The sequence below is a fragment of the Aethina tumida genome, chromosome 5 (assembly GCF_024364675.1).
Source record: "Aethina tumida isolate Nest 87 chromosome 5, icAetTumi1.1, whole genome shotgun sequence".
Lineage (NCBI taxonomy): Eukaryota > Metazoa > Arthropoda > Insecta > Coleoptera > Nitidulidae > Aethina > Aethina tumida.
The window spans coordinates 2,782,542-2,807,982 of record NC_065439.1 but is presented as its reverse complement, the minus strand read 5'-3'; the positions used below and the strand labels follow the sequence as shown (position 1 = coordinate 2,807,982).

At 31.8% G+C, this 25,441-nt stretch overlaps 5 protein-coding genes across 5 annotated transcripts; all 5 read right to left on the bottom strand.

Moving 5' to 3' along the window:
* Nucleotides 1-1,199: 1,199 nt before the first annotated feature.
* LOC109603431 (nose resistant to fluoxetine protein 6-like) lies at nucleotides 1,200-3,741 on the bottom strand. Its single transcript, XM_020019930.2, has 11 exons — nucleotides 3,564-3,741; nucleotides 3,346-3,512; nucleotides 3,104-3,288; nucleotides 2,973-3,049; nucleotides 2,570-2,918; nucleotides 2,352-2,517; nucleotides 2,104-2,297; nucleotides 1,894-2,044; nucleotides 1,659-1,842; nucleotides 1,353-1,601; nucleotides 1,200-1,295 (listed from the first exon to the last, which is right to left on the bottom strand). Exons 1-11 carry the CDS (start codon nucleotides 3,739-3,741, stop codon nucleotides 1,246-1,248), a joined length of 1,950 nt encoding a protein of 649 aa, XP_019875489.2. The 3' UTR covers nucleotides 1,200-1,245.
* A 4,115-nt stretch (nucleotides 3,742-7,856) lies between these two features.
* Nucleotides 7,857-9,974, bottom strand: LOC109603430 (nose resistant to fluoxetine protein 6). Its single transcript, XM_020019929.2, has 9 exons — nucleotides 9,793-9,974; nucleotides 9,656-9,732; nucleotides 9,237-9,597; nucleotides 9,020-9,185; nucleotides 8,770-8,957; nucleotides 8,572-8,716; nucleotides 8,333-8,516; nucleotides 8,029-8,277; nucleotides 7,857-7,972 (listed from the first exon to the last, which is right to left on the bottom strand). The coding sequence occupies exons 1-9, from the start codon at nucleotides 9,954-9,956 to the stop codon at nucleotides 7,917-7,919; spliced, it is 1,590 nt and encodes a 529-aa protein (XP_019875488.2). The 5' UTR covers nucleotides 9,957-9,974; the 3' UTR covers nucleotides 7,857-7,916.
* A 2,089-nt stretch (nucleotides 9,975-12,063) lies between these two features.
* Nucleotides 12,064-19,281, bottom strand: LOC109603429 (uncharacterized). The gene is made up of 20 exons (XM_049967383.1): nucleotides 19,113-19,281; nucleotides 18,707-19,064; nucleotides 18,559-18,635; nucleotides 18,147-18,507; nucleotides 17,931-18,096; nucleotides 17,697-17,875; nucleotides 17,501-17,645; nucleotides 16,961-17,447; nucleotides 16,870-16,907; nucleotides 14,435-14,645; nucleotides 14,219-14,382; nucleotides 13,983-14,167; nucleotides 13,848-13,924; nucleotides 13,425-13,788; nucleotides 13,208-13,373; nucleotides 12,965-13,152; nucleotides 12,769-12,913; nucleotides 12,533-12,716; nucleotides 12,230-12,478; nucleotides 12,064-12,172 (listed from the first exon to the last, which is right to left on the bottom strand). Exons 1-20 carry the CDS (start codon nucleotides 19,279-19,281, stop codon nucleotides 12,117-12,119), a joined length of 3,969 nt encoding a protein of 1,322 aa, XP_049823340.1. The 3' UTR covers nucleotides 12,064-12,116.
* A 1,219-nt stretch (nucleotides 19,282-20,500) lies between these two features.
* Nucleotides 20,501-22,804, bottom strand: LOC109607881 (nose resistant to fluoxetine protein 6-like). Its single transcript, XM_049967607.1, has 11 exons — nucleotides 22,729-22,804; nucleotides 22,597-22,673; nucleotides 22,346-22,539; nucleotides 22,123-22,292; nucleotides 21,904-22,072; nucleotides 21,654-21,844; nucleotides 21,466-21,601; nucleotides 21,227-21,410; nucleotides 21,027-21,169; nucleotides 20,861-20,966; nucleotides 20,501-20,797 (listed from the first exon to the last, which is right to left on the bottom strand). Exons 3-11 carry the CDS (start codon nucleotides 22,421-22,423, stop codon nucleotides 20,742-20,744), a joined length of 1,233 nt encoding a protein of 410 aa, XP_049823564.1. The 5' UTR covers nucleotides 22,424-22,539; nucleotides 22,597-22,673; nucleotides 22,729-22,804; the 3' UTR covers nucleotides 20,501-20,741.
* LOC126265560 (uncharacterized) lies at nucleotides 22,586-23,326 on the bottom strand. The gene is made up of 4 exons (XM_049967382.1): nucleotides 23,140-23,326; nucleotides 22,936-23,084; nucleotides 22,729-22,880; nucleotides 22,586-22,673 (listed from the first exon to the last, which is right to left on the bottom strand). The coding sequence occupies exons 1-4, from the start codon at nucleotides 23,324-23,326 to the stop codon at nucleotides 22,586-22,588; spliced, it is 576 nt and encodes a 191-aa protein (XP_049823339.1).
* Nucleotides 23,327-25,441: the final 2,115 nt, after the last annotated feature.

Below are 25,441 nucleotides of genomic sequence, written 5' to 3'. Positions count from 1 at the left end.
TAACTTTCTTGGCTACTTTGCAAGAGTTATCATATTATTGCCCAAAAGCTCTGGAAGCTTTCAACAAAAAATGTCCGGAGCAAACTTCAGTATGTGAAGGATCTTTGATGCTCTATTTGAATAAAATAACCTTCTTAGTTGCTGTGCCACAGTTAAGATATTAAGGTCCAAAAGCTTTGGAAGCTTTCATAAAAAAGTCAGAAGTACACTTCTGTGTGTGAAGGATTTTTGATAACATATTAGAATAAAGTAACTTTCTTGGCTACTTTGCAAGAGTTATCATATTATTGCCCAAAAGCTCTGGAAGCTTTCAACAAAAAATGTCCGGAGCAAACTTCAGTATGTGAAGGATCTTTGATGCTCTATTTGAATAAAATAACCTTCTTAGTTGCTGTGCCACAGTTAAGATATTAAGGTCCAAAAGCTTTGGAAGCTTTCATAAAAATGTCAGAAGTACACTTCTGTGTGTGAAGGATTTTTGATAACATATTAGAATAAAGTAACTTTCTTAGCTAGTTTGCCAGAGTTATCATATTATTGCCTAAAAGCTCTGGAAGCTTTCATCAAAAAATGTCCGGAGCAAACTTCAGTATGTGAAGGATCTTTGATGCTCTATTTGAATAAAATAACCTTCTTAGTTGCTGTGCCACAGTTAAGATATTAAGGTCCAAAAGCTTTGGAAACTTTCATAAAAAAGTCAGAAGTACACTTCTGTGTGTGAAGGATCTTTGATAACATATTAGAATAAAGTAACTTTCTTGGCTATTTTGCCAGATTATCATATTATTGCCCAAAAACTTTGGAAGCTTTCATCAAAAAGGAGCCAGGAGTACTTTATCAAAATGATCAACCTGGAAAACTTTTTTATCATATTTAACAATAAATAAGAATAAACGAGATTTACAAAATGAAGACATCAATTAGTAAAATTAGTTGTCATCACAATGAATCATATTAATGAATGAGATATTGGCATATTATTATTAAGAGTTATTAAACAGATGTTTAGAAATAAAGTGTGGATTCCCAAGTAGCAAACAAACACTTCAAGATTAAATTACAAATCATCGTTGATTATTTTGTTTATTACTTGCAATAAATAAACTTTCTAACTATATTCTATATTATTAGTCAGCCACCCTAAAAACCAAGGAAGGGTATTTCATTTAGAAAACATAAACAAAACGTTCTTTTAATTCTTTTATTACTATAATAAATATCACATAAATAAATATTTACTTAGACTTAGGCCGGAGATTTCAACTTTGGCTTCTCCGAAGACTTTTTGTGATCTCCTATAAGACATGTAGAATTAAAAAACAGTTCAGTGATTGTCTTAAATCAACTCTTACCGAAGATGACCTTTTCCACAGTGATAATTGGAGATTCAAAAATGGTGCAAAGGAAGAAGGCGTAAATCAAGGTGATCATAAAATCACCAAAGAACGCATGAAAAACATTTTCCACCGAAAAGTAGAACAAAACTTTTGCTGACAAATATCTTTTGGTCACAATTAGAGTGTAGTGAACCAAATACATGGAGTAAGACAACTTGGATAAAATTTGGAAGAGTGGAATCGAGAGGAAGCTGTCAATAGGACCTAAAATTATTACCCATGTTTATACATTAATAATACATAAATACTTTAGGAAAGTACCTCCGTATCCAGTTGTACAAAGTACTATAACTAGACAGACAGCCACAGCCCAGCCATTCCTGTTACTACCGTTGTAAAATGATTTGGCTACTAAACCAGTCTCTTCTTCAGTCACAACACTGGCACCAGCATAAAGGCAAACAACAAGTCCAACCAAAGCAACTATCCATGTTGTGATGACGAACTGCAATTTTTATAATGTACAAAAAGAAATTAGAAACATGGATAGACTTACCAAGGTTCTTCTACCTTTCTCCATTGACTTAATTGAGTCATTCTTCCTCAGGTTGTAAATGATCCAACCGAAGGCCATTCCAATGACGTAGGGGCCAAATCGGGAGTACGTGGCGAAGTAGTAGTACTTTATGTAATCCATCATAACATCCCTTCAATAACAGTCCACATAAGTAAAATATAATTTTGGCAATAACTAATTTAATCTTACATATCTGTGCTGGCTAAGGTAGCGGGCAACTCCATGGTGTAGGTAATGACAAAAGGTACAATGTTTCCAGCCAAAACAAGTCCTCCCAAAGTAGCTAGCCCAATTTTTGGGTACTTAACCAGCAGGAGCAATACTATAGGTGACAAAGCGTACAACTGAGTGTCCACCGACAAATACCAAGACTGTCCAACACACTAAAACAACCCTTAATTAAAAAATCCATCAAAAATAATAATGAAGTAACGAACCATCTCTTCCGGACTGACATAGTTTTGAACGTATAATAACGTTGACCACCAGTAGTTGCGGCAGTTGTTAGTGTCCATGTCTATTGACCCCCATAGAGGGCCCTCCCCCATGAACCTAGTCAGGGTGGCGTTTAGAAGTACAATAACAGCCAAAGCTGGGGTCAACCTAGAAGCCATCTAGTTAATAATTGATTAACACTAGGCTGTACCAACTGTACCTTAGGTATCTGTGAACGTAATACATGGGCAGGCTAAACTTGACACCCTTATCGTGGGCCTTAAGGAACGTGTACATGGTGAGCAGCCCAGCTACGGTGAAGAACGTGTCAACTGAAACTGGGGCGTTCAACAAGTACATGTTCTTCTTATCCTTCATGAAGTCCATCACGTCGAGGTAGTTGTAGGCTCCCTCCATGTTGCTGTTTTCGTGCCCATAGATGACCCACATCATGCTGAGGGCCTTTATTCCGTTGATGCACGACAGCTGGTCACCTCCGGAGCTGGTTTTGAAGACCTTTTGGCCGTTGGTCCACAGTGAAAAGGCGACTTGAAGTGGGTGTGAGGGCTCTGAAAAATTAAGCAGTGATACAATTGATTTTTTGGATTGCTTGGTGTACTCACTTGACTCGGTGTAGAAGAGGTACAAGTCATAGGCAGTGGAAAGTACCACAATGACCCCAAAAATACCAAAAATAACACTGAAAAGCAACAAAATTTATTGGTACTGTTTGTAATTATTTGTTGGATCTTACATTGCTGTTATGTCTGCCCCATCCAACTCAGGTTTGGTTGCTTTTGAGTAGCAGAACTGCTCATCGAAGCTGCTCAAGGGAATCAGGGAAAAGTCTTCAGCCGAACAAGGACTTAATAGACAATAAGCCAAATGATAGCCAATATTTTTACGTCCAAGCATCCTGGACTCCTGCTCACTTGCACCCTAATACCATAATAAACAATAAGTACTACTAACTAATTCATGAAGTTTGTGACGTACCTTCATCATCATGTCTTTGGGAATCGGTATCGTCCCAAGACAGTATTTACCGTAAACAGTCTCGTCATTTATAACCTCCTCCAAGTTGTAGCACTCGTCGAAGTTACCCAAATCAAAAGCGACAAAGTTCAGCACCCCCGATGGTACTTTGGTGCTGGCGTCGTACACTGAAACACAAATCCTTTACTAACTTCCATATTTAAATGATGGTGACCTACTTTTCAATTTAGCCCCAACAGAAGCTCCAGCAACTGCGGCCCAACAGGAGTTGCTCCCGTTCAGTGCATCTTTCAGGTATTTAATATTGCGTTGCTCAAAGAACTCTTCCAAGGGGTTGATTTCGGCCAAGGATAGGTTTAGTGAAAGAAGCACTAGGAAGCTAGTTAGCCCCTTCATCTTGTCGATTAGAACTAAGGTGGCATTTCTGTTACTTACGTATTTTATACATATAGTTATCAAGGAAATCGGATCTAGTCGAGTTCTACGATAGATTAGAAATCGTGTTAGGTAAAGTGATTAGTTGATTTTTATTGAAGACTCATTTTGTTACTGGAAGTTTGATCAATGATGAACATTTTAAGGGCTACTTTGAGGTGAGAACTATAATAGTTTGAGGTATAATTAAATTGTAGTTTTCAGCAATCATTTTTATGGTTTCTTATGTTTTAATAATTTTATATATCTTCTTATCTGATAGATTACTACTTGTCTTAAATTTTTATTGATGTCAATTAATGGAAAATTTAATAGTGTCTAATTTAAGAAAGTTTAAAATAGAAACGATTAATTAGTATTAATCACATTTTTTCCACTAAATACAAATTAACCAATTAACTGAAAATTAGTACTCAACATTAAAAGTTATACTAAATCATTACAGTGTTTATAAACTTTTAATTTTTTTTTTTTGTAAATCATCCAGTTAAATATAACTTATTCTAATATTTGTTTATTTTTTTTTAAATAACATTTTTTTACAGAATACAAAATAGAATCCATTTAAGTTAATGGGATATAATTAAATATTGTTTATATAAAAACAACAAAACATGTAAAAGTTTGACAAAACATGAAAAATTGACTCTTAATTAATTTGTCAAACTTTACTTTTATTGAATTAAAATATATAAAGTATGAGAAAAATAAAGTTTAAAAATTAAAGGGTAATATATTAAAACTACAAAAAAAAAAATTAAGTACTAAGTATGTATTTAAAATTTTATTGAGTTGGGTAGTTTAGATTAAATTCGATTTAAATATAAAGGAATTCTGATCTTAACTTTTGCAGATTAATTAAGTGTATTATGATGTCAATTAAAATTAGATAGACATTACTAAATTGTGGACTTTGGACAGTAATTTAGTCATTTTCTAGTCATAAATCTGGTTATAACCAACATAATGAAAAACCCTGTTATTCAGAGTTTTATCAGATTATAGATTAAGTTAATTAATTGTAAAATATTAATTTTAACCTAAAAACTTTAGCTACAAAGCTTTATATAAATAAAATACAGTAATAAACTTATTTTATTTTTACACATCATCAAAATTTATATAATAATATTTTTTTCTTACCCAAAAATATAAAATACATAAAAACTAAGTAAATTATAAATTTATTAAGTAATACTAAAATTACATTAAAATTTAACGTTGTGTCTTTAGCTGGAGTTCACATTATTCTGTGAAAGTTTGTCAGTGCCCAAAACATTTTACATTTTATAATCATAACTAATACAGTGAATCCTAAAGGTACTTCAACAAGAGAGGATCCAACAAATTTTGTTCAAATTTGTACTGAAATGTGGAGAGAAGTTAACCTCAATACAAGTACCAACAGCAACTGGAGTTAGAAATGACCTCATTACTTATAATACAATGATTCCTTAAAATTATAATAATAAATCACGTTTTGTAGTGCTTTTTTATCGCATATTGTTATTAATTATGTTCCTGGCCGAAGTCCAATCACCTACAATCGATTCACGTGTAGTCTGCTGAAGGGATTACAATTCTAGACCATCTAATTAAATTTTAAATACTCATGGTCTATTGAGATAAGATCTCAGACGGTTCGACAATGTCTTATTATATTTTAATATTTTTCTATGTTTTATTTCTTAAAATATTTGCTTTATTTTTTAGTTTTAAGCACTAAAGCTTTGATAATTTTGAGTGACTTTTATGCCTTTTAATTGGTTAAAAAAGATTTACTTGTGAAGAAGTTATTTAGGTAGAAATAGCTTCACCACCATTTCAGCTATATTGAGGAACTTATGCATTTTCTCTTTGGAAATACACAAGACACAACTTGCTATACTTAAATTTGGATTTTTTACATTAAAAAGAAAGCTATCAAATTCTGCAGTAAGACTGAAGCTTTGACCTCGAGAAAGAGACTCCAAACATCAATGTTTCATACTGTAGATCTTAATTTTCAAATAAAAATGGAAAAAGAATTGAAGGAAGTTGAGTTCATCTCTCCATTGATTATGTTTCTCTTAAATCTGCATGACATGATTCAGAAGTAGTGAGAAGAACTGGACCCACTGACGTCATTACCCAAAGTTTTTTCAGGGTAATCTCATTAAACCAGTACTACTTTATGTAGGGAAAAAAGTTTACAAAATCTCTTAATTGTATTGTTTAATTAGTTATTCTTAAGTAACCCAATTCTTGTTGTTTTTTATTTCATTTATCTACAGTCTATTAGATATTAGATAGTTTATTATCTAATGTCTAATGTTTATCTACTTATCATATTTTTATCAGATAAGTCAGTCTTATCTAATGTAGACAGAATGTAGACATGGATGTCAGGTATTTATTTTCCAGTTTAATTGACTATATGGCGTCATAATTTTAATATTTTATTGATGTAACAAATGATTAATAATTATATTCAAATTTTTATTTATTATTTTATTATTCAAAAAAAAAATATTTAAAATTTTTTATGAATTTTTATTATAAAACCTTTTATTGATGTTTTATTAATAATAAATTATAGTTTAAATTAATTGAATGAATTGTATTAATAATTTATATACATGTTTACTAATAATTATTATTTTTATTCATAAAAATTAGAGTTAAGTTAAATATTTAAGTAGTAAACACTTAAGGCTACACCTGTCAATTGCCACTGATTTACGAAAATTACTTATCTTTTATCTTTTGTAAATACGCAGATCCAAATTAAATATTTTCTTTAATTTTTATAATACTTTAATAAATATTAATAAATAAATTTTATTTACAATTAATTTTAGGGGGGAAATTTCAACGTTGGCTTCTCAGATATTTTTTTAATAATTAAAATATTGATTAATAATTAAGTTAATTAAAACCAGATTATTAAATTATTTAAATATAATTTATTAAATAAAAATTTAATAATAACAAAAGATCATCAAAAGAAGAATAATCGTTTGGCCAAAAAAAAAAAATAAATCGGTGGTTTATTGCTCATGGATTACACTCTAATTTTAATAGTGTAATGAACCATGTACATGGATAAGTTATTAATAATATTTGGAACAATGGAACAGACAGGAACGCATTAATTGAACCCGAAACAAAACCATTAGGAAACGTATTCGTTATATCATTAACTAACCCATCCAGTGCAGCATAACGTGCTGTTAATGCAGCAGGAAAGGGCCCAACAGTTTGCGTCGAAGCTGTTGTAAAAAGATGCTGCTAATGTGCTTGTGTTACAAGATCTCCTCTTGAGCTTCGTTGCCAACGAACTATTACAATCTAAAAACTAATTTTGTTAACTTTTGAACAAAATAATCATAAGAAATTGATATATAAAAGGTCTGTGAACATTAAACATTAACATTATAAGGACTTAAAAACGTAATAAATATTAATCTATTGGAAAAAATATTAAAAAAATCAAATAAACCTAAAATGTATATAGTTTGGATTGGTTTTTGATTTCATTTGCTTTTATGGCATCGACACCTCCAATACTTCAAACAAACATATTTGTTGCAGGTAAAGTGAGATTTACATGTTTTGATGTTTTTATTTATTGTGTTTATTAGTTGACTCATACTGTACGTGTGTGATGATATTATTTAATCTTAATTGTTTAATTAATTAATTTAAAGGACAGTTACTCATCAGATTATGGGGGGATTATTTGTAAATTCATTTTATATTATAAATTGGAAAAAAAATTGTAGATAAAACTTATTTTATACAAAATTAAATTTAAACTTTATTAACATTTGGTTCAAAAATCTAAATCTATTTCACAGTATATTCTAATTAGAGTTAAATAAAATTGTGAAATTGATGAAATTATATTTAAAAGAAATCAGAAATTAAAATTAACAACACATGATTACAGAATAAAAAATTCATTGTATTAATTGACATGATTTTGTCATTTAATCTTAATTACATGTAATTAATTTATAAACTTTAGTTAGTGGCTAAATCTGATTGTGATAGATTAAGTAAATTATTATGAGTAATAATTAGAAAAAAACAATTTCTAAATAAAAATAATAATTTATTAATATAACATAACAATATTTAAGTATATCTAAGTATTAAATTTTATTTTTAATTGGAGATTTCTTTTCAGTCTTGGAATGGTTTTCATTACCTGAAACAAAATTATCATTAAAAAATTGATTAAATAATCCCGTTAATGTCACTTACCAAATATGAATTTTTCTATGATAATAATGGGAGATTCAAAAATGGCACACAAAAAGAATGCCCCAACTAACGTCAATATAAAATCACCAAAAAACCCATGAGCAACAGACCACCAGGAAAAATAAATGGGGGCCTTCACGCTCATATATCGGGCCGTAATTACAATAGTGTAATGCACCAAATACATGGAATACGATAATTTCGCCAACGTTTGAAACAATGGGATCGAGAGGAACGCATTAATTGGACCTGAAACAAAACCGTCAGTAAACATAGTCGTTTTGGCTTTAACTGATGTGCATGCCTCCGTATCCGATGCAGCACAACATGATGATAATGCAGCAGGATAAAGCCCAGCCGTTCCTGTTGAAGCCGTTGTAAAACGACGTGGCTAAAGTACTGGTGGTGGCTCCCGTCACAAGGTCTGCGCCTCCATAAAGACAAGCTGCGGTGCCAGCCAGAGCAACCGGCCACAAAACTATGGACAACTACAACAACAGGAAAATGGTCATCGTTGGGTATTAATTGAGTTAAAGTGTTTACCTGACGCATAGTTTTTTTGCTCAAAGTAATTTCGTCAGTTTTTAACTTGTAAATGAGCCATCCAAACAACATTCCAATAAAATATGGGCCACATCTTGTGTAGGGTTGGGCATAGTAATATTTCATGTACCTTTCACTTGATTCCCTGAAATTATTAATGATTATTACCGATTTTTGGTGTACTTTTAGAGTACTTACATGTCAGTTTGAGCCACAGTTAGATCTAAACTGTAAGTAACAGAAAATGGTATGATAATTCCAGCCAAAATTAGTAAGCCCAAGAAGGCAAGTCCTATAGTTGGCCAAAAGAGTAAAGGAATTATCACCAAGGGTGAGATGGCGAATAATTGTGTGTCAACATACAAATACCAGGATTGAGGGACACACTAAAAAGAGACAAATTGATGGAGTCTAAAAAGTAACTTAAAGTATTTTTGTTGTTACTTACAGTAGACATAGGATCTATGTAGTTTTGTATGTATAGGATGGATCCCCACCATCCCTCCCTGCAGGTATCAACATCATTCTGCACATTTCCCCAAAATGGCCCACTTCCAACAAACCTCAACAAGGTTGCATTAAATAGAATTACAAAGGCAAAGGCAGGAGTTAACCTAAAACCTCAACTGCCAACAACTAATCACTTGAAAAAGCTTCAAACATACCTCAAGTATCTGTGAACGTAAAACATTGGAAGCCCCCGAACAAACTTCATCCCTTCAACCTTAGCCTTAAGAACCGTGTAAACAGTTAAAAGCCCGGCAATGGCGAAAAAGGTGTCGACCGAAACCGGCGCCGCAAGTAAATACATGTTCTTCTTCTCCCTCATGAACAGGCTCACTTCCATGTAATTCATGGTGCCGCTGCTCACTAAAAGGCTGTTCTCGTGCCCGTAAATCACCCACATCATGCTCAGGGCTTTGAAGCCGTTGATGCAGGACAACTGGCTGTTGGACGAGTTTGTTTTTAGGATCTTCCGGCCGTTGCTCCAAAGGGAGAACGCCAGGAGTACGTCGTGTAGGGCTTCTAAAATTTAATTAAACGAATCACAAGACGTGTATTAAATTAATTTTGTTGAGATTACCGGTTTTCGTGTAATAAAGGAACAAATCGTAGGCTGTGGATGAAATTACCAGCAGGGCAAACACACTAAAAATAACTCTAAAACAAACAAAATCATTTAGAGTTAGAGTTTAACTCAAACGAAACACAATAACTTACATAGCTGTGTAGTCACTTGCGTCCAGTTCAGGATCACTGTCTTGGGAGTAACAATATTGGTCCTCAAAGGTGGTCCATTGAAAAATTTTGGCAAAGTCTTCGCTGGTGCAAGGGCTGAGCAAGCAATAAGCAAGGTGCAACCCTAAGTTGTTCCTCCCCAACATTCTTGTATCTTTGCTGTGGTCACCCTGATTTAATAGAACAATTTAATATCAAAAATCACTTTTGGAAACTTGCTGTGCAGACTTACACCAAATAATGTATCAATATGGACGGTACTCAGACAATATTTGCCATAAATGGTTGTGTTGTCAACCTCCTCAGACAGTTTATAACATTCATCAAAGTTACCCAAGTGAAACATGTTCAAGTTCAAAAATCCCGATGGTATTTTGGAACTGGCATCGAAAACTAACAGAACATAACTTATGGTTGTGTTGAATTACTTTGAAGGAAGTACTTACGTTTTACCAGAGTCATACTAGAAATCTTTCCTAAGGCTTTACTGCAACCCTCACTTATGCTTTCATCTTGTAATCTTTTAAAATATTCATTTTCTATCAAACCTTTCATCGAAGCTACATCGAAACTTGCTGCACACCGCAGCAAAGCTAAAATAAACAGGATTGCAAGCTTCATGACTGCAAAATGCAGGTGATGGTTCTATGAAATAATTTATATTTTGTCTTATCTAACTAAAGTAGATGCTACTTCAAATTTTTATCCCGAATGAGTGTTTCGTTTAATAGATAATATTTTGCTTATTGTAATAGTATTTTCCATATATATGACTCACTAATGAACGTGCTTTAAAATAAAGTTGTCACGTTCCATATTGATAAAATAAAAAAATACGTACATGCATTTTTATTTAACTTAACTTAACTTTAAAAAGTGATCTTAAGTTTTATTTTTAATTTAATTAATGCCCAAGGGTAAATCATTAATGAATAGATGGACAAGAAGGTGTCCAAGATTGGACCCTTGTGGCACCCCAAAGGATGCCAAACATTGTAGCCAGGTATCCAATCCTTCACATTAAAAAATACAATCAGTCAAAATAATGTAATATTAATTTGACAAATTAATATTAATTTTTAATTTTTTAACCAACATTAAAATTATTTTCATATTGTAAATTTTATTTGATGCATCATAATCCTTCATCTAGATATATCTGGTTGTGTTATTAACTGATAAAATGTACATAAATTATTAGTAAGAGATTAATTTTTGTACTTATTATTAAAAATTTAAATGACTCATAGAGATATGTTATTTTTTAGGCAATATTATCGTAATGTTATATAATAACATAACACTTTGATGTTGAAATTCAATCTTGAAGGAGATCATCAGCAGGACCTGAAATTTACTCGTTTTGTCCTTCAATGTTGAAGCTGTTGTTGAAAAATGCAGCTAATGTAACTGCCCATAAAACTGTTACAATTGAATTAAGTTAAAGGGATCACAATAATCCCCCTGACGGGGAGGGAATGCTAAGAAATTGTAAAAAAAGAACCATAAGATTATTAAACTACTTCAAATAAACTTATCAATTTCCGAGTAATAAAGTATTAAATAATACGTGATAAAATTATCAACAGATCATAAAATATGTCTAATAAAAAACAATTATAACAAAATATATGGATCATTAATTTAAATAGTATAGAATAGATTTTATTTTATTTGGACATGCTAAATAAGGAGCTTGTGACGTCATGATTGCCCACTTCTTGACTTTAGTGTGATATCCTGAGTGGTTAACTAAAAATTGATAAAATATGTTTATTCATTTGATATTTATTTAACAGACAACTTATTAATATTGACTCTTTATAATAGCAAAGTAATTTAAATATTTAAGTAATTAATAAAAGCAATAATTAGCTCATTGGAAGGTGGAAGAAAATATTAATAATATCAAGATTAAGTAACTAGATAAAGCCAGAATTCTGAAGATTCTGGATCCTTGTTTAAGATTTCATTATGTTTATTTAATCTTAATTAATTTATGAGCTTTAGACTGCAGCTCTTAAATCTGATTGTGGACATGTGTATATATTTATCATTAGGTAAAAATTAAGTTAATTGTCTATAAGAATAACAAAAGATTTGCATAATTAAAAAATATTTAAACTTTAAAGTAAGATAGATGATAATTATTATAAGTGATAGCTAGACGTCAATTGGTACTTGTGCCAAAAGTGTTCAGGACTTGTTATCTCTTACAATTTTAGTAAATTTCCTAATAAAACAAATTGTAAGTAAAAATAATAATTTATTAATATAATATAACTTAATTTAACTAGATTTAAGTATTAAATTTTACTTTCATCTGGAGATTTCTTTTGAGTTTTTGGACGGTTATCATTACCTAAAACAAAATCACCAATAAGTAATAACTAAATGAATGGTTAGTTGGTTAACTTACCAAATATGAATTTTTCGATAATCATAACGGGAGATTCAAAGATGGCACACAAAAAGAACGATCCAACCAAAGTTAACATAAAATCACCAAAAAATGAGTGAATGAGTGTCCAAAACGAAAAATAAGTTGGTGCCCTAATGCTCATGAAACGTGCTGTGATCACAATGGTGAAATGAACCAAGTACATGGAGTAAGACAACTTGGCTAGTATTTGAAACAGTGGGATCGACAGGAAGGCATTAATTGGACCTGAAATAAAACTATTCTTTAAGGAATTCTTTAAGCCTTAACTAGGGGGCTTGCCTCCATATCCAATAGAGCATAACATGATGATGATGCAGCAGGATAGGGCCCAACAGTTCCTGTTGAAGCCGTTGTAAAATGATGTGTCTAAAATGTCGGTGTTGACGCCTGTTACAAGGTCTCCTCCTGCATAAAGACAAGCTGCGGTGCCAGCCAAGGAAACTGGCCACAAAACTATGGACATCTAGAAGAAGAAAATGATCACCTCTGGAGTCTAAGTAAGATAAAATATTTACCTTGTGCATAGTTTTTTTGCTCACAACAATACCATCAGTTTTTAGTTTGTAAATGAGCCAACCAAACAACATTCCTATAAAATATGGGCCGCATCTTGTGTAGGGTTGGGTGTAATAGTATTTCATGTACCTAAGACTTGTGTCCCTGAAATTATATAATTTTTATGGGTTTTTTGTTTATTTTTTTATCTCTTACATGTCAATTTGAGCCACAGACAAGTCTAAATCATAAGTGACAGCAAATGGTATAACAAATCCGGCCAAAATAAGTAACCCCAGGAAGGCAAGTCCAATGGTTGGCCAAAACAGCAATGGGATTATCACCAAAGGTGAAACTGCGAATAATTGTGTGTCAACATATAAGTACCATGACTGAGGAACACACTAAAATAATGGTGGAATTAAAAGAAATTGTATTAATACTTTTATTGTGACTTACAGTAGAAAGAGGATCTATGTAGTTTTGGATGTATAACATGGATCCCCACCATCCTTCCCGACAGTTATCAATATCTTCTTGTACGTTACCCCAAAAGGGTCCACTTCCAATAAACTTCAACAGGGTTGCATTAAATAGGATGACAAATGCAAACGCAGGAGTTAACCTAGAACCTCAACTTCTAACAACTTCTCACCAACAAAAGTACTAAACATACCTTAAGTACCTATGAACGTAAAACATCGGAAGATTACGAACGAACGTCATCCCCTCAACCTTAGCCTTAAGAACCGTGTAAACAGTCAGCAGTCCTGCAATGGAGAAAAACGTGTCCACCGAAACCTGCGCAGCCAGCACGTACATGTTCTTCTTGTCCTTCATGAACGAGCTTATGTCCAGGTAATTCACGGCGCCGCTGTTCAGTAAAATGCTGTTCTCGTGCCCGTAAATCACCCACATCATGCTCAGGGCCTTGAAGCCGTTGATGCAGGACAGCTGGCCGCCGGACGGGGTCGTCGTTTTCAGGATCTTGCGGCCGTTGCTCCAGAGGGAGAACGCCAACAGGATTTGGTGTGGGGCTTCTGTGAAATTTAATTGTGAGGCATGAATTTTATATTAAATTAAATTAATTGTTAGTTACCTTTTTTGGTGTAATAAAGGAGTATGTCGTAGGTGGTTGATAAAATTACCAAGAGGGCAAATATGCTGAAAATAATTCTGAAACACAAAATACACCATTACAGTCTCTTTGTGATTAAAAGAGTAAAACACTTACATGGCAGTACAGTCACTTGCATCCAGTTTAGGATCAGAGTCTTGGGAGTAACAGTACTGGTTATCGAAGCTGGTCCACTTAAAAATACTGGCAAAATCTTCGGTGGTGCAGGGGCTGAGTAAGCAATAAGCAAGGTGCAACCCCATGTTGTGCTTACCCAACATTCTTGTACTTTTGGTGTCGTTCTGTTTTAATAAAATAATTAGTGCACATTAAGGAAAGTTGGGGGCACTTACAAAGAGTATAGATGGGTCAATTTGGATGGTACTAAGGCAATATTTCCCATATATAGTGGCGCCAGAAATCTCCTCAGACAGTTTATAACATTCGTCGAAGTTTCCCAAGTCAAACATGTCCACGTTCAAAATTCCTGATGGTACTTTGGAGCTGGCATCGAAAACTAATAAAATACAAATATTATATTGAGTTGTTTATAATAAGAGAATACTTACGTTGTATCAAAGTTGAAAAAGAGGCACTTCCTAAGGCTGCCCTACACAACTCACTCACGCCTTCATTTTGTAATTGCTTAAAATATTCACTGGAAGTTACTTGTACTAAATCTTTAATGGATGTAGTGTTAAAGCTTACTGCAAGTTGCAGTAAACTTATTAAGACCAACACCACCAGCTTCATCCTTGCGAATGTAACTGAGGTGAAGCTCTAGGAAATAATTTATATTTTTTCTTATCTATACTAATTGCCCGCCTATTTTAAAGTGGATACTCATTTAAATTTTTGTCCCGCCTGGTTGTAGTGGAAATATTGATTCGTTGATTTTGCCAGATAATAATTGAGTTGTTGTATTTTTCATAGCAAATTTATAACTAGGAGACATCATAGCAATGCGTGGCTACTAAATTGTCACGTTTCACTTTAAACAAAAGTAAAAAAATATATTACAAAATTCTAAAAATAAAATTTAAATATTTTGTACTACATTTTTCTTGTTTAAAGGTAAAGAAGTGAAGTTAGAGTTGAAAATTAAGCTTTAAAATTCAGGATGAAATTTTTGTTCAAAATTACTAAAGAAAATACTAAAAAGACTAAACAAAAACTTTTTTCTAACTATTTTCTTAGTATTAAGAATTTTAATAATTAACCAGCTATTAATAATTTTAGATAAAATGAATGATTATTATATGTTATCTTGATTTTGTCTGAAACCTAAAATGACTAATACTGTTAATAATAAATGGTCATTACACATTTTATTTCTAATAATAACAATTAATCAATAGAAACGTGGAGATAAACTTATGCTATAATAAATAATTAATGAAATTAGAACTATTTTCCAAATTAAATTTATTGTGCAGTTAACTTAAATATATAAATTTGGGTTTCTTTTTAAACAATTTTCAAAAAAGTGAAAAATTAAAAAAACTCTAAAAGTTTCATAAAAATATACAAAATAATTCTGGTACAACAAAAATAAATATTATTATTATTATATAATAGTTTAAAATTGTTATACATTGTTTTTAAAGTTTAATTTATTTAATATTTATTTCAATTGTTATTTCATCTAGTAATTACTAACATATTTGATTTTGGACAATTAGACAACCTAGATTATCATATTTCTAATTTCCTATTATAATTACAGAAAAATAATTTACAATTTTTTAAATTTAAAATGTTTGGTACTGTTTTTATTGTTCTTTGGTTTTTACTTTCTTGACCAATTTTGTATAATTAAATAATTAAGAATTAATATTTCAAAGCTAATTTATAAAAATTTTATTCAAAAGGAACATCAGAGTATATTTAATTATTATTTTATAATTAAAACCATTTAAATATATTTAATTATGTGATTATTAATGTACAAATTAAAAATTTAAAACTTAAAGCTTCATATTTCAACGAAATTTGTTAGTAGCTTATTACATCAATGTTTATAAACTTTAAAAACATATTGTGTTGATATGCAAGCCAAATTACATTTGTTAAGTTATAAAACTTTCCTAAATCTTATCACAATGATAAAAATCAATATCCATATTAATAAGTACTAAGAATAAATTGATTGAGTAGAGATTTGTTAGTTATTAAATATAAAAGTTTTGTCAGAATTTAAAAAACTGACAATGAGAAGAAGCCTTAGAAACTTTAGAAAACTGAATTAAGGCTATTGTGAACTTCAATAAAGTGTAACTATGTACAGTTCTGACATGTAAAAGTACCAAACTTGACAACCCTATATAAATGAGTTGTCTAAATGTTGAAATTAAAGATTTTTTTCAAGAAACATATAAATTATCATGTTATGCAGTGAGAATAAATGGACTGAGATAGATATATTAGTTATTAAATATAAAAGTTCTGTCAGAATTTGGAAAACTGGCATTGATAAGAAGCCTGAAAACTTCAGAATACTGAATTAAAACTATTGTGAACTTCAAGAGTAAGAATCCTATATACATTTTTAACACATAGAAGTCTGAAAACTTCAGAACACAGAATTAAGGCTATTGTGAACTTCAAGAATAAGTATCTATACACATCTCTAACACATCTAAGTACCAGACTTGACAACCCTAAATAAATGATTTGTCTAAAGGCTGAAATTAATGATTTTTTTCAAGCAATATATAAATTAACATGTAATGTAGTGAGAATAAATTGATTGAGATAGATATATCAGTCATTAAATATAAAAGTTTTGTCAGAATTTGGTAAACTGGCATTGAAAGGAATCCTCAAAACTTCAGAACACTGAATTAAGGCTCTTATGAACTTCAAGAATAAGTAACTATATACATAACACTAAAGAAATAATTAGGTCAACTTTTTGTATTTTTTTATGGAGAATAAATACACAAATAATATAACAACAATATTATTTATTTAATTATTATTATTATTAAACATTATTTTTAACTGGAGATTTATTCTGAGTCTTTGAGTGGTTATCATTGCCTGAAACAAAAGTGTCAGTTAATGTGTTAGTTAATCACTAATTAAATACTCACTGAATATGAATTTTTCAATAATCATAACGGGGGATTCAAGTATGGAAGACAAGAAGAACGCCCCAATTAACGTCAACATAAAATCTCCCAAAAACGAGTGAACAACTGACCAAAACGAAAAATAAATCGGTGCCCTAATGCTCATGAGTCGAACCGTAATTACAATGGTGTAATGAACCAGGTACATTGAGTACGATAACTTTGCTAAAATTTGAAACAATGGCAGAGAGAGGAACGCATTAATTGGACCTGAAACAAAACTATTAGCAGACGTATTCATTTTAGTATTAACTGATGTGTTGCCTCCATGTCCGATAGAGCATAACGTGATGATAATGCAGCAGGATAGAGCCCAACAGTTCCTGTTAAAGCCGTTGTAAAAGGACGAGGCCAATATACTTGTGTTCTCTCCTATTACCAAGTCTGCTCCTCCATAAAGGCAAGCTGCAGTGCCAGCTACAGCAACTGGCCACAAAACTACAGCCATCTAAAAGAAGAAACTGGTCATCCTTTAAAGATTAATTAAGTTAAGATGTTTACCTGATGGCAAGTTCTTTTGCTGACAACAATTTCATCAGTTTTTAGTTTGTAAATTAGCCACCCAAACAACATTCCAATAAAATATGGCCCACACCTCGAGTAAGGTTGAGTATAATAATATTTAAGGTAATTTTCACCTGTTATCCTAAAAGCACACAATTACTGACAGGTTTTTGTTTATTGGTCCACAACTTACAAGCCTGCAGATAAGTCTAAGCCGTAGGTAATGCTAAATGGTATAACAATTCCAGCCAAAATTAGAAACCCCAGAAAGGCAAGTCCAATAGTTGGCCAAAGCAACAATGGAATTATTACTAAAGGTGAAACAGCAAAGAGTTGTGTGTCAACATACAAATACCATGACTGAGGAGCACACTAAAGACAATAAATTGGTTAAAAAATATATATGAATACTTTTATGGAAGCTTACACTAGAAAGGGGGTCTATATAGTTTTGTATGTACAACAAAGACCCCCACCAACCACTTCGACACTTATTAACTTCTTCTTGGACGTTCCCCCAGAAGGGTCCACTTCCCATAAACCTCAACAAGGTCGAGTTGAAGAGAATTATAAAGGCAAACGCAGGTGTGAGTCTAGAAACTTAGCTTTTATGAACCAGCTAGTAAAAGTGTCAAAAACACACCTTAAGTATCTGTGAACGTAAAACTTAGGAAGATTGTGGACGAAGTTCGTCCCTTTAACTTTACTCTTAAGTACAGAGTAAACAGTTAACAGTCCGGCAATGGCGAAAAACGTGTCGACTGAAACCTGTGCCGCAAGTACGTACATGTTCTTCTTGTCCATCGCGAACGAGCTTACATCTTTGTAATTCATCGTGCCCCCGGTCATTAAAAGACTGTTCTCGTGCCCGTAAATCACCCACATCATGCTCAAGGCCTTGAAGCCGTTGATGCAGGACAGCTGGCCACCGGACGAGGTTGTTTTCAGGATCTTCCGGCCGTTGCTCCGGAGGGAGAACGCCAGGAATATTACGTGTGGGGCTTCTGCAAAGTATAATTGTTAGTCTCGAATGCTGTATTGAATTAATTATGTACCTTTTTCGGTGTAATAAAGGAATAAGTCGTAGGAGGTTGATAAAATTACCAAGAGGGCCAATATACTGAAAATAACTCTGAAACACACAATTTATTGTTAGATTCTAAAGACTTGTTTTGTGTCAAATAAATTAAATATTATACTTACATGGCTGTACAGTCACTTGCATCCAGTTCAGGATCAGTATCTTGTGAGTAACAGTACTGGTCATCAAAAGTGGCCCACTTAAAAATATTAGCAAAGTCTTCAGAGGTGCAAGGGCTGAGAAGACAATAAGCAAGGTGCAAACCCACATGTCGTGTTCCCAACATTTTTGTATCTTTATTGCCATCCTGCCTTAATGGTATAGAAGTACCAATATTGATGGTACTTAAACAATATTTCCCATAAGTTATGGTGCCATCATCAATCTCTTCAAATAGTTGGTAACATTCGTCGAAATTCCCCAAATCAAACATGTTCAAGTTCAAAACTCCTGATGGTACTTTCGAGCTTGCATCGAAAACTAACAGAATATAAATATGATAAAGTTAAATTATTTACAAGAACTTACTTTTCAACAAAGTCCAACTAGAAACGTTTCCTAAGGCTGCTCTGCAGGGCTCAGTTAGGCCTTTATTTTGTGTTTTTTTAAAAAATTCACTGAATGTTTCCAGTAAGTCTTCCATGGAACTTACTGCATGTTGCAGGAAAGCTATAATGAGCAGGATCACCAGCTTCATGATTAAGAATGAAACTAGTGAGAAGAAACGGCCCATGAGTTACTTTATATTTTGTCTTATCTTCAGGTTTTGCCCACCTCATCTTAAGTGCTTATCCAATTTAGTATAATGAAAATATTGATTGATTTTAATACCTTATATTGAGATAATTGTATTCACAGTAAATGACTCACTAATCAACTTATAAGATTTATCTAAATAGCCATATATGAAGATGGTTTCACAAAGTTTAAAATAAAATATTATCTGAATAAGCATAAAAAATAAAAAAAAATGTGAATGTGACTGGTACCATCATCAACACTAGAACCTGCATTAGGTTTGGTTTTTTAAAAAATAATTGAAGAAAGTGAAATAAACAAAATTAATAATATAATATACAAATTCAATTTGTTAAGATTTTGAGGAAAAGAAGCAGGAGAAAGACTAGTACCATCACCAAAACTAGAACCTGCATTTTGATTTGTACTTTCGAAAAAAGATTGTAGAAACTTAAACAAAGAAAATAAATAATATTATAAATAAATTCCCTTTGTTATAATCTTTAGGAAAAAGACTAGTACCACCACCAGAACTAGAACGTGCATTTTGGTTTGTTCTTTCAAAAAAATATTGTAGAAAGTTAAATAAAGGAAATAAATAACAAATTAAATTCTGTTTGTTAAAATCTTGAGGCAAAGCAGGAGAATGATTAGTACCATCACCATAACTAGAACCACCACTTTTTGTTTGTTTTTTCGAAAAAGGATTGTACAAAGTTAAATAAAGAATATAAATAACATAATAAACAAATTCAGTTTTTTATAATCTTGAGGAAAAGAAGCTGGAAAATGACAGGTACCATCACCAACAATTGAAGAACGTTAAGTACACATATTTCTTCATTAAAATTATTCTAAATTTTAAACCTCTTATTTATATTATATTTTAATTTGTAATTTAATTATAATTGTACCTTGATTATCAATAATAAAATATTAATTACTTCGTCCTGTACTGTTTAACATTTGTTAGACTGAAGGACGGACTTCCTAATTTGAAATATGCTTACAAAAAATATCAAACAAAACTTTATTGATTTATAACTCAGTTTTCTAATAACCATGTTCACACGTCCTGTTCTCAGGACAGTTTTTGTTTGTTGCTCTCCAGCCATTTTGTGCTTTCCTCAATATCCTTTTGAATTAGTTTCGTTCCTAATTAAATAATAAAGAATCAATTCAGTGTTTGAAGTATCATTTATTATAATTGTAATTAAAAATCAGTGTGTACAAAAATATATTAAGTTAATATCTAATTAAAACCATTCAAATATACTGGGTGAACTGAACAATCTAATTTAGCTGTATTAATAGGCAACCCAGATTACAACATTTTTGAAACCTTATCTGAATGATAAAATTAAATTAAACCAACAAAATATAATATCAAATAAAATGAGAATTTATCGATTGAGTACATTATGGAGATTTTTTACCTGATAAACTTTTAAATTTAACATAAACAGCTTCGATACCTGAAAATATAGACGTTAAAGTTACTTGAGAGGTGTGTTGCATGAAATGTGTATTATTCTTACTTGAGAACAAATATTTGTCCAACGTTACGAAGGGAATTTCAAACATTATTACACAGAAGTAGGATAATATCAATGTTATCGTAAAGTCGCCACAGTAGTCAAGGAACTAAAAATTAATTAATCAAATGATGGCTTCATTTTCATCAATGTATTTAGCTTAATATACCAGTGTTAACCTGCTGAATTTTCTGATGTATACAGTTGATGAAGCTCGAATGACAGTTTCAGCATAATGCACCAAATACATGGAGTAAGACAGTTTGGTCAGGACTTGAAAGACGGGCAAGGACAGGAAGTCGTTTATGAAGCCTAAAAACAATAAAATAAAGTCAAGCCAAGACCAATTTTAGGTGTTTATTGGGCTACCTCCATTTCCAGTCACACACAAAAGTACCAAACTCGACAGCCCCAAAGAAAATACTTGTCTGAAGGTGGAATTGAAGGCTGCATTAGCCCCAACATCTTTCTCCTTACCCATGAAGACAATGGCAATCATCCAACAAAGCACCAATACTGAAATGGTCAACACCCAAACTGGTACTCTAATAAACTAAAGGAAACATGCATTAAATAATTAGTATTAAGTGATGAAAGGATCCACTAACGTTTTGTAAGTTGATGGACTTCTTCTCTTTTTTTATTTGGTAAATGTAATAGCCACAAATCATCCCTATGACATAAACCCCAAATCGACAATGGGTTTTCATGTAGTAATCAATCATGTAGTCATCACCACGTTCACTAAAAATACCTGTTAACTAACTAAGGGATGGACGAAATTTAGGGCACTTACTCCGAAACGTAGCCTGCGTATGGGAACTCCCCCACGTACGACACATAAAAGGGCACAATTATAGAAACAAATATCAAGGTGACGTTTAAGTAACGAGTAAACTTGGGGAAGTGTTTGAGTATTATAAGGTAAAATGGTGACAGGATGAACAGCTGCATGTCCACTGACAAGTACCACGATTGAGGTACGCACTAAAACCAAAAAACCATTGGAGGTATATCTTATAAAACGTTACAAATTTACGTCTTACGTCTTTCATGGGGTTCACGTAGTTCTGCACGTACAACAAGGCAGACCACCAATACTTATGGCACCTACTTGATAAAGTGGACTGGACGTTGTAGTGGGTGGGTCCTTCCCCCACGTATTCCAAGATGTACATGTGCAACAAGATCATTACTAAAAGAACTGGCGTTAATCTATAACAGATTAATATAATAGGCATAAGTGTATTAATCAGGAGGCACACCTAAAGTATCTGTGGACGTAAGACTTCAATATGTCCGCCACACCATACTTTCCGGTCTTGTCGTAGTTCTTCATGAAGTTGTAGGTGACCAAAATGCCAGCCACGGTGAAGAACGTGTCAACAGCAATCGACATTTGTAACACGAACATGTTGGCTTTAGTTGTTATAAACTGGAAAGTCACAAAGATGATTTTATTATCCATTGGGGTACTATAAATTAAACCTTTTGGAGGTCCAAAAAGGTGGCAAAGGGCCCCAGGAAGTTGTTCTGGTAGACGTGGAAGAATATGATGAGCATCATGCTTATCGCCTTCAGCCCATTGAGGCACAACAGTTGATTTGGGTCGCTGCTGGACTGGAAGATCCTCTTGGTGTTCCTCAGAGCGGAGAACCCAATAAGCACTTCATGCTTAGGGGCTGCAATTAATTAATTAAGTCAACCGAAGACTCCTAAAAAGGTTACCTAGGATTTACCCTTGTTGGTCTTAAGCAAATAGTACTCGTACACTGAGGAGGCCACAGTTATTAAGGCGAAAAGGGCGAGGATCGTACTGAAAACTTAAAACAATTAAGCCCATTGTTGTAATTTTGAACGTAGGTACTTACATGGTTATAATTCCTCCAGTACCAATAGGATTGTCGTCGGCGTAGCTGTAGCAACTTGCCTCGTCGACCTGATTCCCGAATATTGAGGTGACATCTTCATGGGTACAAAAACTTGGGACGCAACGTGCCAATTTGACTGGAAAAAAAGAGACCTGAAACCTCAAGACGTGATGAAAAGTCGCTGACTAATTACCGGAATGAATTTACGGTGTAACTGGAGGAGGTCAAGCAATATCTTCCTTGGAACTCCTCATCCTCGAACACCCCTTTGATTGCCATGCACTCGTCGTACATCCCCAGGTTGTATATGTTCCCCTGGAGGACTCCTTGGGGATAAATCGCTGAAGAATCGAACACTACGAAGAAATTATCACAGTTATCTTAGTTTTGGTACTTTGTTGATTCACTTACTGTACTTGAAGGTGTCAATGTTTGAGGCGATGTTTAGGAAGTACCTGGAGCACTTAGGCGACACTTCTTTGAGGTTGTAAGAGGCAGCTTCATTTTCAGCACGTTCACGTAGTAGTTCACTGAAGTTTTGGCAACTTACAAAATTCACAGAGATCAGAACGAATATAAAAAACTGAATCGCAGCCATCTTCGTTCCAATACTTGCGAATTGTGTTTCTATGATTCCTAAATTTTTATTTCGATCTCTTATCTTATCGACCGATTAAAATATGTATTATTAAAGTTCACACCGTGTTATATTGTTATTTTATCTGGATATTAACTGAGTAATTACATAAATGTTGATGGAAACTTATGATTATATTTACGATATGGTTTATTATCAACTACTGATAATTTACATTAATTTTATTAACTGTTTTAATCAATATAATCAATCAACCAATTCTTTAAAATTTGTCCAGAAGTGTTCTTGACCACCTTGTACATTAATTAGTGTTAAATTAAGTAATCCCTCCAATTTTGGAGACACTTTCGTTTTTCCTCAGCTTAGGCGGAGGCGTCGCGACGCCCCGGGGAAACTAACTCCACACTAAATAATTCTATTTCGCATTTATCCGACAACTTTAAGTCACTTAATGCCGCATAAAATTTACATGAATCCAGAAAATTATCTGCGACTGTGGTTTCATTTGTTACGACTGTATTTCGGTCGGTGAATCTTTTATAGAAATTTATAGACTCGGATTTTCGATGTCGGTTTCGGTTTTTGACTCGGCGGTGAAGTTTTGGTCGGAGTCAACGTGGGATTAACCGAAAACCATTTGCATAATAAGAATATGCGAATTATCATCACAATACTCACATTTATTTAATTACTTAATCTTGTATTGATATGAAGATATCAAAAAGTCAATTTAATTATCAATTATTTTAGTATTTAAATTCTTTTTTATTCAGAAATATTTTAAATCTTACATTGTTTAATGAATTTTTAAAAGTTTTGTTAATACTATTGTTATAGTAATTATCACAGTAAGGTTATTTTTTCAGATAAGATTAACTACATCTTTTTAAAAAGAATGAAATTAGATTCTGAACTACTTTATTACCTTTTATGTACTTTTTTATTATTATAATCTACTAATTTTACTTATGGCAGCTTTAAAATTTCTGTTTTTAAACATACATTAATAAATAATCATTCTTTTTAAAAGTTGACAACTTTTTCAAATATGAATTTATTAGGTTCAGTTTCTTTCAAAGTTGAACTTATTAAAATTATAGATTGCTAATTATCATATAACTTTTTATATAAAAATATTTATCCGTTATAACACATATTTTTTAATTAAATATTTATACTGATATATACATTAAAAACTAGTTTAACATTTTATAAAGTAACAGTACTTTTTCAAATAAGATTAACTATATATTATAAGTGTATTTATTATTGTTTAATTATATTGGATAAGAGGAATTATAATTTTTTTGAATTATTTTAATACCAGTTAAAAATACATTTTGTAAAAATATTTTATTCATTTATAAATGGAATAAATGAAATAAATGGAATAAATGGAATAAATAAAATAAATGGAAAAAATGGAATAAATGGAATAAATAAATAGAATTAACAGCACGAACAGAATAATCAGAATAAACAAACAGAATGAACAGAATGAATAGAATGAAGAGAATGAACAGAAATAACAGAATGAACAGAATGAAGAGAATGAACAGAATGAGCAGAATGAACAGAATGAACAGAATGAACAGAATGAACAGAATGAACAGAATCAACAGAATGAACACAATGATCAGAATGAACAGAATGAATAGAATGAACAGAATGAACAGAATGAATAGAATGGACAGAATGAACAGAATGAACAAAATGAACAGAATGAACAGAATGAACAGAATAAACAGAATAAAAAGAATAAATAGAATAAATAGAATAATGAAATAAATAAAATAGATAAGATAAATAAAATAAGTAAAATAATAAATAAAATAAATAAAATAATCAATTAATTTGAATTCTATAAAATAAACAAATTCGTTGTTCTTTTACATAAATATATTTTACAAATAATAATTAGTAATTCAATAATTTAACAAATATAAACTAATATACAAATAAAAAAATAATTATACCATATTAATAACAATACAAATTTAAAAAAAAAACTTCAATTATTCATACTAAAATAATAAAATGAATGAGATAAATTAAATAAAATAAATAAATAAAAATCAAAAAAGAAATCAAAATGTAATATAATGTTTCATTAAA